The 16,045-nt window shown below is 44.8% G+C and overlaps 1 protein-coding gene across 2 annotated transcripts in view; it reads right to left on the bottom strand.

The window, feature by feature from the left end:
• GNB5 (G protein subunit beta 5) overlaps window positions 1-16,045 on the bottom strand; it is a 48,393-nt gene that overhangs the window by 21,244 nt on the left and 11,104 nt on the right. For both annotated transcript variants that reach the window (XM_069982798.1, XM_069982808.1), the window contains exons 3-5: window positions 10,036-10,147; window positions 2,041-2,177; window positions 1,048-1,089 (exon numbers count right to left, since the gene is read on the bottom strand). In XM_069982798.1, coding sequence (XP_069838899.1) covers window positions 1,048-1,089; window positions 2,041-2,177; window positions 10,036-10,147 — 291 coding nt within the window. The remainder of the gene's footprint in view (window positions 1-1,047; window positions 1,090-2,040; window positions 2,178-10,035; window positions 10,148-16,045) is intronic.

The following is a 16,045-nucleotide window of genomic DNA, read 5'->3' as shown; positions in this document are numbered from 1 at the left end:
TATATATATATATTTATTATATATATATATTTTAAACTTCCAGTGTTCCGACTTTTCTGACATTTTGTCCTGTTTTAAAAAATTTTTGCCGCCAATAAATGTCCTGAACATTAATTTGACCACCACTGTAAACAACGGCCATTATTCTATACATTGTGTAAATTAACGATCAGTGTTTCTATAGACCTCAATGGAAATCATTGAAGACTAAAATCAATGGCCATTATTTTAATAAAAAGACAGTGTGTGAACATGGCCATACGCTGTATTTGCAGCCATTTTTTGGGGCTGCCACAACATTTACATTCCAAAATACAGGCTAATATACAGATGTTTTTTTTGGCAAATAAACAGCCAAAAGAAGTCCCCAACCATAAATGTAAGCTGTTTGTGCACAAAGAGCCGTTTCTCACTGAATTTATTAGAATTCAATAGGGAAAAATGGCAGTGTTTTCTGAGGTTTAAAATGGCTATTTTGAAACATCGCTTCAGTGTTAGTTATTGAATGGATATTAATTCATCCCATAGCTAATAGGCCTGAAGCCTCCAGTGACATGTATGTTTAGCTAGTCTGAGCATGTATGTACAATTTAGATGACGGCACTTAGTTAACACATTGTTCCGTTGTCATCTGCTGTTAATGGACTGAATAAAACTGCAGTGCAGTATCACGCTCCATGGTGTCATATAGCAATATCAGTCACTGAAGCAACATATCCAATGGGCTGTACAAGCGTTAGACAATCAATTGCCCCATCCCAAATGATGCAAAGTCTGCTTAACCCTTATCCTGGCCCTGGACAGAGACACAGTTTGGTAACTCTGGCTCTGGTAGTGCTATTTTGTTGTTGTTGTTGTTGTTGTTGTTGTAGTGGTGGTGGTGGCAGTGCAGCCATATTGGTTGCCATTTTACAATTGATGTGATGGTAAAACATGTTATTATGTGCTAATGACAAGTAGACATGTGCTGGCATCAACTTATTACAGCTTCTACCTATAAGTTTATTGAGAAATCTGTTTCATATGAGGTCTTATGTGCAGTCATACCTTGTTTGTAGTAAAAGCGTCCCATACAATCACTTTTCCATCCTATGTATAAAAAAAACAAACAAACACACAGATAAAAAAAATCATAACAAGTAGGTAAGTATAAGACCCATTAAAGAGGATGTACCGCCAGGTACGTCCTCTTTAACCTGACACAGGGATAGAACGGCGCAGTCACGGGAAGGCTGGTGTTGCGGTCCGTTTCTCGAACCGCAGCCCGGTTCCCCTGTACGGCGCTGTACTTTCCACGGTTACCGGCCGGTGCTCAAGAACTGGAGGTAGGCCGGCCCGCCCCCAGTGGGCCGAAATTCCCTCCCCTCTATGACGCGGCTCCTTTGATTCTAACGGAGCCGCGTCATGGAGGGGAGGGAATTCAATCCCACTGGGGGCGGGCCGGCCTACCTCAAGTGCTTGAGCACCGGACGGTAATCGTGGAAAGAACGGCGCCGTACAGGGGAACCGGGCTGCGGTTCGAAAAACGGACCGTGGCACCAGCTTCCCCGTGACTGCGCCGTTCTATCCCTGTGTCAGGTTAAAGAGGATGTACCTGGTGGTACATCCTCTTTAAGGCAGGTGGATGTCAGTGCAATAGAGGACACAGATTAATCCAACAAAAATAAACTATAAGACAATTTATAAAATATATGTACTCTGTCAGTCTAACATCAGGACATTAGTTTCATAGTGCCTGAAGACATATTAATAACTGGAGATAGGCCTTTGATACAATACACAAAGCCACGTCATTACTTAAACAATATAAAAGATACTTATACAATATACTGATTGTCATAAAAGAAGGCCTAAAAAAAAACCAGTACTTTGTTGTCTAGTATGACTTGTTGCCTGGAGATACAACACAGGCAAGGAACCACATCTGTGTCAGCCGGCAAACCCACAGATACTGTACGTCACATAAATGAGTCATTTCTGACTGTCAGATGGGCAGACACAACACTTTGACAGGATTTCTGTCCTCAATTCTCAGGTTACCTGAGAGGAGCTGACAATCCTTCTTTTGTCTTTGCACCAGTCCATGCAGAGTACTTTATTTCCATGGCCCTTCAGGGTCCTCCTTGTTTTCATGACAAACTGGCCAAGAGACTCCACACGTTCAGCCACTTGATGTACTACAAAGAAACAGTACAGGCCATTACTGAATTCTGTAAGCATCTCCTAAGTCCCACTTTAGTATTATAAACATATTACAGCAGGCTAGTAATTCAGCACCTTACACACCACATTATGCATAGGGTGGAACCAATGGCATTCCTTTATGTGATTAGGAATATATGTTTGCTTAAACTGAATAACGATTGTTTTATGTAAAATAGTCAAACATTCCTATAAAACAGTTAACCATTCATTTCTATTAAAAAAAATACCAGGGCCAAATCTGCTATGAGGCAAGATAAGACTCTCGCCTCAGGTGGTAAGTTGCAGTCCCTGGCTATGTTTACACTAGGTTAAAAAAAAAAAAAAAAAGGGGGGGGGGGAGAGAAATGACACCCATTAAGGCTATGTTCACACTGCGTAAAAGTACGGCCGTTGTTGCCATCAGCAACAACGGCCATACTTTATGCAGCGTGGAACATTGCCTATTCCTCTATGGGATCCCAGCCAGAGCGTATACACATCGTATACATCGTAAAGAACTGACATGTCAGTTTTCTGGGGCCGCAAATCAGTGATTGCGGCCGTAGGAAACCCTGTCAGTTCACACAATGAAGCGATCGGCCCCGGCCGCTTGCTTCATTTTGTCCTATGGGGAGTTCTGATGCGGGCACGCAGTGATGCGCCCACATCAGAACACTACAGCAATAAAGATCATCCAGCCAGGACTGCAGTACCGGCTGGGATGATCTTAGAGACCGGCCGGGTCACGGAACGGCCGGTCTCTTACAAAGTGTGAACATAGCCTAATACTGCATTTCAATTGACCTCAATGAATTGCATTTAAGTCAATGGAATGACGGTTGTCCAATGTGTATTAAACAGCGGACGTTGTTTGCACAGACATCAAAATAATGACCATCCTTTCACCATTTTTACTATTAAATTCCATGGACTTTTTATTTAAAGACACATCCAAAGGACAAATCAGTCTACCTGAACTAGAATAGTGGACCAACAGCCGTCATTGTAATGATGTGCGTAAAAACACGAAATGACGGATATCATTTAAAAAATGTTAAAAATGGAAAGTAAAACCATCATGTAACATAGTCCCAGCATGTTCCATGCAAGACCAGTAAAATGCTCCCTGTCTAGAGTGGCTCATGTTAGAGGCTTTTTTTTTTACATACAAGCCAACAGACAGTACAAAGCTGCCTACATGGTGTCAGTGGGGGCACCCAACCTAGTGGGTCCCCCAGCAGCACAGGTAGCACATAGGGCTTGCACATACCCACCCCGTACATGAAAGATTATATTAGGCAGCGGACATCTTCTATGAATTAGTTTGGTTGTTGATATGTAAAGCATTTCCAAAACAGTGAAGAAATCACAAGAGGGAGGAAAGCTCATGATGTATTAGCTCAGCTTCCTGGAAGAGAGACTTAATTTCACAAGATATCATGCGCTTGTACGGTGATGGGGGAATAGAAGCCAGTAATGTAGGGTACAAGGTCAGCTGGTGACTCTGTGACCATATGAACATATTATTCTAAATGTACGTGTTAAACCAGTCAAGGAGAGAAACACAGCAAAACGGTTTATATTGTAGACAGAACAATGTAATTTCTAATAGACTAAAGGTCCACTAAAGTGTATGATATGTGATCATGTCATATTACTAATAAAATGCAAATGATATCACCTTTAGGCTATGTTCACACTACATAAAAGTAGGGGAGGGGAACACAGCCTGTTCTTCTATGGGATCCCAGCTGGAGTGTATTCACATTGTATATGCTCCGGCCAGGATCCCGTGCGGCGCTGCAAAGAACTGACATATCAGTTTTCTGTGGCCGCAGTTCAGTGAATTGCGGCCATTGGAAACCCTGTCAGTTCACGCAATGAAGCGAGCAGCTCCGGTCACTTGCTTCATTGTGTCCTATGGGGAGTTCTGATGCGGGCGCGCGCATCAGAGCACTACGGCCATAAAGATCATCTGGCCGGTACTGCAGTACCGGCCAGGATGATCTGTGCAGAGACTGGCCGTTCCGTGACCCGGCCGGGGTCACGGAACGGCTGGTCGTTCACGTTGTGTGAAAATAGCCTTAAAATAAAAATAAGTATAAAAAATTACAAAATGTCCCAAGTAGTGCTGAATGTTAAGAATTGAGCAGTGTTTATCTGGGATAGCACCACACACACCCTCATTCCAGATCTAGGGTGTTCTTCACACCCTGGCCTATCCTACCCATCTTTGTTACATAAATATTACATAATTGTCCTATGTTAGGATGACATTGGATTAACCAGTTAGTAACCCATCGTTAATCACAAATATTTACACTTTGAAAACACTGAAGATTCTCAAGGAAGTGTGTGTGTGTTATGTCAGAGGTGAGAAATCCAGTCATTCTTCTTGTCACACAGACTGTACATGAGTTTCTTGCCATAATAGTGACCTAATTTTAGGTTCACTGCTGCAAGAGTCCTGGGTATGCAGCTCACCCGAAGGTGAGAGTTTAGGATGCGTTTACATCTGACAGAACATTGAAGCCAAAGCCAGGACTATAGACTATAAACAGAGAACAGGTCATAAAGGAAAGACTGAGACTTCTCCTTTTTGTAAATCCATTCCTGGCTTTGGCTTCAAAATTCTGTCAGATAAATCTGTCTGTGTAAACGCACCATTAGTGGTTCTCCTATTCACTCTGTATGTACTTGTCCATTTTCATTTATCCTTTTAGTTAATTCTGAGTTAATAAAAAGGGCATCCTCTGCTGAGGACCCTCATCACTTGGACAGAGTAGGGAGTGGACTGCCCATTGATTCGAATAGGCACTGTGTAATGTTCAGTCTGAGAAATTGAATACTTACTACCAGGTTTTCCCACAGATTACCACTGATTCCTGGGGGTCTCAGCATAGACATTTGGGGATCAAATTGTTATAAAACAAAATGTTAGGGATCGCTGTCAATTCTTTCAGCGGAGAGCAGAGGCGCCCTATACTTAACATTGAGATACTAAGGCAGGCGGGATTCCGCTTGGAATTTCCACCTTTTCTCCGCAGTGTGAACAGGCCTTTATAACAAAAATGAGAACTACTTTAGTAGTCTACCAGTGACCGTGTCTGGTCCATTTCCAGAATGTGCACTTTTTCAGTGTGGGACCCAAAACCATGATCTACTGCTCTTTTATATCCTACAGGGAAAAAAAATAATTTTCGGAACATGGACAGGACCTAAGTACTAGTCTACTTCCTTCAGCCCATTAAACTCAGTGGGCCCACTGCAAAGTATACAGTGGTATATATTGGCATACCTTTTTACCAACAACCTAACTTACAGCTTGAATGTATCAACAAAACGTTAGACAAGACAGGGATTTAAAGGCCCTATTACACTCAACGATTCGGCTGATATACGACCGATAATCGTCTGGTGTAATAGAAGGCAACGATCAGACGACATGAACGATGTCGGCTGATCGTTGCTGTTTGTCTTTCAACAGGTTGAAAGACAAACGACCAGGATAGCAACGATTTGCTGCCATCGCTCAGTGGAACAGGAGTGGCGGCAGAAGACCACCGCTATATTGTATGGGCTGCCCGGACGATCTAGTGATTACCCTGGCAGCCCCTCCGACTCTCACCTGCTTGTTGCCGATGCGTGTAATAGCGCTGTTACCCAGCGGGGAAGGAGGAGCAAACGAACGCTGTCAGCGCTTGTTTACTCCTCTATATCGTCTTGTGTAATAGGAGCTTAAGAATTTGGCCCCCACCCCAAATAAATAAATAAACAAACAAGAACAAAATAAACTACCAGTCACTCGGATGCTATTTCCCTCGTTCCGTAATCCACAGAGATTACGGAGTGTGAAGCTGCAACGTGGACTTGTAGCTCTCCAGGCGTCATGTATCAGTATAATGCTGGAAAAGCTGTAAGTGTTTAAATCTTCCCGGGACCTTACTGATACAGCCCCACAGCTGTATCAGTACATTCTTATTATCTACTTTATATATAAATTGGCCATACACAAAATAGACACTGGAACCTGTGACACCAATGGCAGATGTTTGGGCATTGTCCAACTTATTAGTTTACTTGCAAGAACTAGACCAATCCCCTAACTTCAAGGTGGGAATCATAGTAAGAAAGAGGAAACTTCTCTAAACTGAAAATATCAATGCAAACATTTCCTAATATTTCAAGGTTCCTTGCAAGAAATGACTGTCTGTTAAATATCCTTCCTGTATTTCTCTAGCGGATGAGAAATTACTCTTGAATTCATTCAGAAATTTCAATAAGATTCACAAAACACAGTAAAACTAGAGAACTATAACAGTTCAATACATATAATGCAAATGCAGTGCATATTAAAAAATCTCATATGCCACCACAACCTATAAGCATGGGTCGGCTCCAGGCTTTTGTGGGCCCCTGGGCGACAGAGCCTCAGCGGGTCCCTTTGTAGAGCAAATCATGTGGCATCATTGTTAGAGGGTCTTAGCAGACCCCTACTACTAAAGCTGGGTGACCTCTATTATACAAGATGCTAGGGAAGCTGAGTGACGGGCATTATACAAGTTGCTGGGAAAGCTGGGTGACCTCCATTATACTCACTACTACACAAGATGCTAGGAAAGCTGAGTGACCTCCATTATACAAGATCCTAAGGAAGCTGAGTGACCCCATTATACAAGATCCTAGGAAAGCTGAGTGACCTCCATTATACACGATGCTAGGAAAGCTGGGTAACCTCCATTATACAAGATGCTAGGAAAGCTGGGTGACCTCCATTACACAAGATGCTAGGAAAGCTGGGTAACCTCCATTATACATGATGCTAGGAAAGCTGGGTAACCCCATTATACTTACTATACAAGATGCTAGGAAAGCTGGGTGACCTCCATTATACAAGATGCTAGGAAAGCTGGGTGACCTATTATACTGACTACTACACAAGATGCTAGGAAAGCTGGGTGACCTCCATTATACTTACTATACAAGATGCTAGGAAAGCTGGGTGACCTCCATTATACTGACTACTATACAAGATGCTAGGAAAGCTGGGTGACCGCCATTATACAAGATGCTGGGAAAGCTGGGTGACCCCATTATACAAGATGCTAGGAAAGCTGGGTAACCTCCATTACACAAGATGCTAGGAAAGCTGGGTAACCTCCATTATACATGATGCTAGGAAAGCTGGGTGACCCCATTATACTTACTATACAAGATGCTGGGAAAGCTGAGTGGCCTCCTTTATACAGGATGCTAGGAAAGCTGAGTGTCCTCTATTATACAAGATGCTAGGAAAGCTGAGTGTCCTCCATTATACTTACTATACAAGATGCTGGGAAAGCTGAGTGACCACGAACTGACAGTGATTAGTTACCATCCTTTCTGCTGTAAAGCCTCTCTAGGCGCTCTCTAGGTCCTCCTTAGGCCCTGCGGCACTCAGGGGGCATGGGTTTACGGGACATACCAGGGGCAATAATTTGCCGGTACACCAAACTGGGAACTGGAGGGGGGGTGGGGTGGGGGTGGGGGGTGTGGAGGCAGCGGCATCACTCTATAGGTGTCTGGTGGCCCTCCATTCCTGGGGAAGCAAGTGCTGGGGTGGGGGCCCTTGAGGCACTGTGGGCCCCGGGTGCTGATGCCGGCCCTGGTTGGAAGAGAAAACGGAAGCCATTGTGCAGTCCATAGCTGTGGCACAGATGACCTATTTGAATGAATCAGTGAAAATGCAGATGGTTACGGACATACATCCGAATCCAGTCTGTATTTGCGGGCCTAGAAGACAGCATTCCGGATGTCTGAATGTAGCCTTAGGGGTTATCCGGTGTTAGCAAATATTTCCTATATAGCTATGGTCAACTACAAAATAATAAACATCCTATGCTTACCGGTTCAGGCTCCTCTGGTGTTCTGCTGGTGGTATCTCCTGCTGACTGCAGATGCTTCACTTCCGAGATGGACTCATCTTGGACTGACAGCCCGCTCAACTCAATCTCTGACTGAAAGGAGAGCCTGTGATTGGCTGAGTAGGCTGTCACTTCCAAGACTATCTGAGTCCATCTCGGAACTGAAGCCTTTGCAGTCAGCAGGAGACATAGGAGATACCGCCAGCAGGACACTGGGGAAGCAAGGGCAGGTAGGCATAGGATTGTTATTATTTCTATATGACAGTGGGGTAACCCCTTTAAAGAGGAGGTTACAGATAAAGTAAATCTCACTGGCTTGCAAACAGCATATGTAAATGCCCATGATCAGCTCTTCAGAAGTTATTATTTAAAAAGAATGGATTATCTTCCTCATTCATCAATGCTGGATAAACTGGACTATGGGGCGCCCCTGGTGTACGCTACGGAAAAGCTACTTTGCTGTTTTGTCTTTATTTGGCCGTTAGATGGAAGTCTTTTTTTTGGACGGCCATCGATTGAGGCAAAATGAGAGCCATTATTTTATAATGACGTCCGTAATTGTACAAATAACATCCGTCATTATTAAAAAAAAAAAAAAAAAACTGGCATAAAAACAGCCAAATAAAACAGTGTGGTAAAATAGCCATGGTTGGCAAGCTCCCATGTCAGTGCGTTCATCAAAACAAAAACTGCATGTTAAAAACTCAACAAAAATGCACAGTGTGAACACATAGAGGGACATTTGTCAAAATGCGCCCCTGGCTTACACCACAGAAAAGGTACAGGGGGCTGCCCAGCAAGTTGGGGAAAAGCGTGGCCTCCTCCCGCACCTCGTTTATCAAGGTTTACGGCTACAAGCAGGTGTATACTAGGCAAAAATTTACACCTGCTCTGGAGCCTGTGTAAATTTTTGCACAATTCCTGTGCCAAGAGCAGGTCTCATCACCAGATTCATTAAGAGGTATGCGCTCATTAGTGTATCTGGCGCTGGGGGGGGGGGGGGCTAAGAGCGTACGCTGGCCTTAAAGGGGTTATCCAGCGCTACAAAAACATGGCCACTATCCCCCTACTGTTGTCTCCAGTTTGGGTGGGGTTTTGAAACTCAGTTCCATTGAAGTAAATGGAGCTTAATTGCAAACTGCACCTGAACTGGAGACAACAGTAGGGGGAAAAGTAGCCATGTTTTTGTAGCGCTGGATAACCCCTTTAATAAATGTCCCCCATGGTCTATCCAGTATTGGATAAAGCCCTGTAATTTGTCAGCAAGTGTCATTTTAAAACCTCACTAATGTATTAACTTATCTATGTCATTCGAAAGTTGTGTGGCTTGGTAGTCTCTGAGCATTGCTCCACACTTTTCAATCGTCTGCTCTTTAAGACCAGACAACATAAGGCCTCTTTATCATACGAGCGGTTTTTGTACAGCGCTGTGGACTATGTGGGTGCTACTATATATAAGCAGTTGTAAACAAATAATAATATCAGAGGGTTTATGTGTTTGGAGGACAGACGTACAAGAAATAGTAGCGTTATGAAACCTCTAACATGATCGCTCACTCCTGTCCTAGAAGATCTGCTGCGGATAAGTAGGGCGGCCTCTGGAGTAGGGTCACGGTATTATCCAGTCATTTATTATTTCCTAGTCTGAATAATGTAATATACAGTGTGCACACACAGCATGTGATTCACCAGCCCAACCAGCCTGCACTGCATGACTCATGAATGTACATGTAAAAATGACAGCAGTTCTGAGGAGTACAACAGATACCACAGAAGGAATGATGTGCTACAGTGCATGAGATGACACCATAGTACAATACAATGTATAGAGGGAGCAGCCGGCTCTGGACATGCTTTGCCTGTCTCTTAGTGTCATGTCCCCAGCTCTGATGAATTACAGCTGACTCCCTGATGTCACAATGCACAGATACAGGCTGAGTATACGTACACTCCACATCATGCAGCTTGGCTCTCTCTTCCTCCAGCTTCCCTTTCAGGCTTTCTGCCTCATTCTTCAGGGAGGCCAGGGTCTCGTTCTCTTGCAGTCCCTCGGTTGCCATCTTGAGATAAACAAGAGAGAGAAGGTTGGAGGAGAGGAGAGGAGGGAGGTGGAAGTGGAGCAGTGTATGATGGGGATGGCTGCACTATCAGGGATGCTGGAGCAGCAGCTGCTTGGCTGGAGACAAGGATTTTTTTTTTTCTGCAACAAGGATAGCTTTATTTGGTGAAATACAAAAGAGCATTGGTTATATACGCCGATTGCTAAATGACCACCCCACAATATTATACAGTATTCCTTTAACTGTACATGTCTTATACTACTAAATGTATAATTGTGAGAGAATATACAGTCATACATCTTTCTTGTGTATGTAGATACTATACTATATACTATATACTTTATTATACTTAACTTTACCATAGGCCCCGGGCTGTTCACCAAGCCTGGGCCCCCCCACCCCACTGTAACTATGGCAGCACTAGCCTGGCGTTCATAGTACAGTATAGATAATGTCATGATGTCCTGATTTGTGCAAAATTGCCATAAAAAAAGCTGTGATTTTTTGCAAATCATGGCGGAAGTGTAGCCAGGAGACAATACACCACTGAAAGTATAAGTCTTTTTGGGTGGTCATGGGCCCCCCAGGAGCTCAGGGCCCCGGGCTGCCACCTGGAACGCCCCTATTATAATCCACTACTGCCTCCAACTCTTAAATTGATAGAAGTGCTTTTATGATGTAAGTCTATGCACTATAATGAAGGATGTCAGGTTTATTCAATGTTTAAAGGAGTTGTCCAGTAATAGAAAAACATAGCCGTTTTCTTTAAAAAAAGAAACAGCGCCACCCCTGTCCTTAGGTCGTGTGAGTTACTACAACTAGGCTCCATTCATTCTAATAAAATGAAGCTGCAACACTGCACCTAAACTGAGGACAAGTGTGGCACTGTTTCTTGGAGAAACTAGGGGCATCCAGCTCTGATCTTCAGTGGTAAATCATGAGGATTGCAATCCAATTGCTCACTGGATATATGCCACCCCTTGTCAGGTGTCCTTGTAACAGTCCATGTTATTTATTATTGCTGTTATGGCTGATAAGTGTATTTATCTCTAATTATGTCTCTGTAAAGAATGATGTATTTACAATCTGGAGTCCTTTTTTCTTATAGGTCGGATCCTAGATGTGGAATGTTATAACCAGAACAATAGAAAATGTACCTTAAAGTAATATAGGATGCCAGATGTTTTTTAAAGAAGACTAAACGATACTATTCAATCACTTAGTAAATGGAGAGCCATTGTCTTTTCATGGGAGAGGGAGCAGTTGTCACATTCAGCACATAAATGGGTGTACAATCAGTGATCAATGAGCAATGTGAAGCTCAAATGTTTAATCAACAATGAGAACAGCTACATGGGTGAATCAAGGTGAAACGGACAGATACACTGGGGAGAGAAGATACAGGTAAGTATGTATAGGTGGTAGGAGTCAGAGCCGTTTTTGCCACTAGGCACCCGTGGTCCGGTGCCAAGGGCGGCGCCCTGCGTGGGGCAGCACCCGCAGGGAACAAAATATATATATATTTTTAAATATATTTAGAGACCCCGCCGTCACGCGGGGGGGGGGGGGGGGGGGGGGGGCATAAGGCGATGGGGGTGTTATGCAGCTTCGTGGCTGGCCGTGCTGAGCTTCCGGCACACACTGCCTCTATTACAAACTGAAAGCTCATAGCTGCAGCCCCGCGGTCCCGGACTTCTCCCCTGCACGGCGCGATGACGTCACGTATGCCACCGAGCAGGAGAGAAGTCTGGGACCACGGGGCTGCAACTATGAGCTTCTGGCTTGTAATAGAGGCAGTGTGTGCCGTAAGCTCAGCACGGCCGACCCCGAAGCTGCATGGGAGGGGACCTGCCCAGCCTGCCTCTGCCCCCCAGATGCTCCCCGGCTGCTCCTTCGTGCCCCCATGTTCTCCCCCTGCACCCCCAGCTTCTCCCCCTGCACCCCCCCCCCCCAGCTGCTCTCCGTGCCCCCAGGTTCTCCCCTGCCCCCTAGCTTCTCCCCCTGCACCCCCCCAGCTGCTCTCCCTGCCCCCCAGGTTCTCCCCCTGACCCCACCCCCAGCTTCTCCCCCTGCACCCCCAGCTGCTCTCCCTGCCCCTCAGCTTCTCCCCCCGCCCACATCTGCTCCCCCTGCCCCCCAAGCTTCTCCTCCTGCACCCCCCCCCATCTGCTCTCCCTGCCCCCCCCGGTTCTCCCCCTGCACCCCCCAGCTGCTCTCCCTGCCCCCCAGCTTCTCCCCCTGCCCACATCTGCTCCCCCTGCCCCTTCAGTTTCTCCCCTGCCCCCAAGCTTCTCCACTGCCCCCCCGCTTCTCCCTTGCCCCCCCCCCCCCAGCTTCTCCCTTGCCCCCCTAACTTCTCCCTGCCCCCATCTTCTCCCCTGCCACCCCAGCTGCCCCCATCTTCTCCCTGCAACCCTAGCTGCCCCCCATCTGCTCCCCCTGCCTGTCACCCCAGCTACTCCTTCTGCCCCCATCTACTCCCACTGCCACCCCAGCTGCTGCCCCTGTCACCCCAGCTGCTCCCACTGCCCCCAGCTGCTCCTTCTGCCCCACAGTTGCTCCCCCTGCCCCTTTCACCCCAGCTGTTTCCCTGCCCCCCATCAACTCCCCCTGCCACCCCCAGCTGCTCCCCCTCCCCGTCACCCCAGCTGCCTCCCTTCCCCAGTCACCCCCAGCTGCCCGCCTGCAAACGAGTTGTGGTCGGAGACGTCTTCATGATGGCTGCACGAGATGGAGAAGAAAGCAAAAGTGAGCAACGGCAATCGGAGAAGAGGTCACCTGTGAGTCATTAGTAACTGCACTGTAATCACTTCTAGGCTAGGTTCACACTATGTATATTTGAGGCTGTATTTGGTCCTCATAGCAACCAAAACCAGGAGTGGATTGAAAACACAGAAAGGATCTGTTCACACAATGGTGAAATTGAGTGGATGGCCACCATATAACAGTAAATAACTGCCATTATTTCAATATAACAGCCGTTGTTTTAAAATAACAGCACATATTTGCCATTAAATGACGGCCATCCACTCAATTTCAACATTGTGTGAACAGAGCCTTTCTGTGTTTTCAATCCACTCCTTGTTTTGGTTGCTATACAGCCTCAAACATACAGCCTCAAATATACGTAGTGTGAACATAGCCCTATAGTGTGCAGAGCCTGTGTACCATTGGGGTCTAAATGGGTCAGTGTATTGTTTGCAGTAGTATACTGACACAGCCTCGCCGTCACTACAGTACACTAGTGCAAACTTTTAAACTAGGACTCAACTACAAGAGCTGCAGGCACTACAACTCCCAGCATATGCTGAGGGCTGCAGACTGTCAGTACATGCTGGGAGTTGTAGTGCCTGCAGCTCTTGTAGGTGGGTCCTAGGTGCATTATACACTGGATGCTGTGTGGCATATAAGAATACATAGATCTGTGGGGGCTCAGTGCAGGGAAGTGACCCCAAAACAACACTAATATTGTGGTGGTGGTGGGGGGGGGGGGGTAGATGTTTTTGGTCCATCCCCTATTAGTGATGTTCTGGGGTCACTTCCCTACACTGAGCCCCCACAGATCTATGTATTCTTATATGCCACAAAGCATCCAGTGTATGGGACCCAACTACAACAGCTGCAGGCACTACAACTCCCAGCATGTACTGACAGTCTGCAGCCCTCAGGATATGCTGGGAGTTGTAGTACAGTGTAGACAGATGTATTGCTGGACCTTCAGGGCTGATGGTTGTCACCCACAGATTGCAGCCACCAGGAGACTCTGCACATACTGATTTATTAAGATTTCAGAGACTACAACTCCCAGAATACCCTGAGAGCTGTATACATGAAGAGGGTCGTGAGAGTTTTAGTTTGACTGAAGATGTTGTTCACAGGGGATTTGTCACAGATACAGATGAATCCAGGAGATGACGGGTCAGCATGTTGTGTCTCACTGGTTCCATATTGGTGGGCCCCAAGGATCACTTCCTCTGGTACCCAAGGTACCCAAGTCTGACACTGGACAGAAGCGGTCTCCAAACTAAGACATCCCCGGCCTCCTTCCTTCCTCCATCACGTCTGTTTGATGAGAATAGCGGGGGAGGGGGCCTCAGCATGCAAAGTGCCTAGGGCAGCATGAACTCTAAATACAGGCCTGGTAGGAGTGGTACTGTGTAGTAATGGGAAATACCGCTGCCTAGGCTGTAGCCAATTGCATAGTTCTTGTTACCTTTGAGTAGCTGTGTAGGTGACTACAGGGTAAGTAGAAGTGAGTTGTGCTTTATAAACAAACTAGGTAATTCCAAGTTTCAGCCAAGACGTCTGTCGGAAACAGAAAGCTGGCTGATGTTTTATGTGTTTGCATCAGGTTATAGGTAGGATTTGGAAATTAAATAATTGTGACATATTACTTTTTATTGTAGATGCATTGGAGTTGTTATAAGAAATAATTTCCAAAAATGTACATCATTTAGGCATAGGCAGTAAAGATCTCTCAGTTCTATATAAGCCCAAACTAACAATCTGCTCTGTTGTTAAGCATTAAAAAGGAGGAAAAAATGGCCATTCCAAACAGGTGCCGCTTACATGTTTAAAAAAAAAACAACAATACATTTGTTTGGAAGTCAGAACATCTTCTTCCTTAGGTAAGTGCTAATCAAGTTCTGTTTATAGCCTCCCTTTAACTAGCAGTGGGTGTCTGCTTTATTAGGAAGCTTAATTTTAATTTTAATTTAATTTTAATTAATTTTAATTAAGATTGTACGATTAACGATTTCGAAGTAACGATTTTCTTTTTATAACGATCAGCGTTTAGATGAAACGATATATCGAACAGAAAATTCGTTTTGCAATCGTTTTGTGATCGCTTAAGCCTATCTCACACATCGGTAAAATCAGTGAACGACTGTTTACACGGAACGATCGGCGAATTTTTTTGCGAACGACGAACAAAGATTTAATAACATGTTAAAAGATCAAAATGAACAATTTATCGATCGTTCGCCGCGTTTACATGTACGATTATCGTTCGAATTCGATCGTTATCGCGAAAATTCGCCCGATAATCGTTCCGTGTAAACGTAGCATAAGGGTCCATTTACACAGAAAGATTATCTGACAGATTATCTGCCAAAGATTTGAAGCCAAAGCCAGAAACAGACTATAAACAGAGATCAGGTCATAAAGGAAAGCCTGAGATTTCTCCTCTTTTCAAATCCATTCCTGGCTTTAGCTTCAGATCTTTGGCAGATAATCTGTCAGATAATCTTTCTGTGTAAATGGACCCTTATGCTGGGTTTACACGGAACGATTATTGTGCGAATTTGCACGATAACGATCGAATTCGAACGATAATCGTATGTGTAAACGCAGCGAACGATCGAACGACGAGCGAGAAATCGTTCATTTTGATCTTTTAACTTGTTTTTAAATCGTCGTTCGCAAAAAATTCGCCAATCGTTCCATGTAAACAGTCGTTCACTGACTTTACCTATGTGCGAGATAGGCTTAAGTGATCGCAAAACGATCGGAAAACAAATTTTCTGTACGATATATCGTTCCATCTAAATGCTGATCGTTATAAAAGAAAAATCGCTATTGTTAATCGTACGATTGGGCGAATTATCGCTCCGTGTAAACCCAGCATAAGGGTCAATTTACACAGAAAGATTATCTGACAAAGATGTAAAGCCAAAACCAGGAACAGAATATAAACAGAGATCAGGTCATAAAGGAAACACTAAGATTTCTCCTCTTTTCAAATCCATTCCTGGCTTTGGTTTCAAATCTTTGTCAGATAATCTTTCTGTGTAAATGGACCCTTATACACGGAGCAATAATTCACCCAATCAAATGGTTAACGATTTCAAAGTAACAATGTGTTTAGACGGAACAATATATCGTTTAAAAAAATCG

This window comes from Dendropsophus ebraccatus, chromosome 1 (assembly GCF_027789765.1).
Source record: "Dendropsophus ebraccatus isolate aDenEbr1 chromosome 1, aDenEbr1.pat, whole genome shotgun sequence".
Classification (NCBI taxonomy): domain Eukaryota; kingdom Metazoa; phylum Chordata; class Amphibia; order Anura; family Hylidae; genus Dendropsophus; species Dendropsophus ebraccatus.
This window is presented reverse-complemented; position numbering and strand designations above follow the sequence as displayed.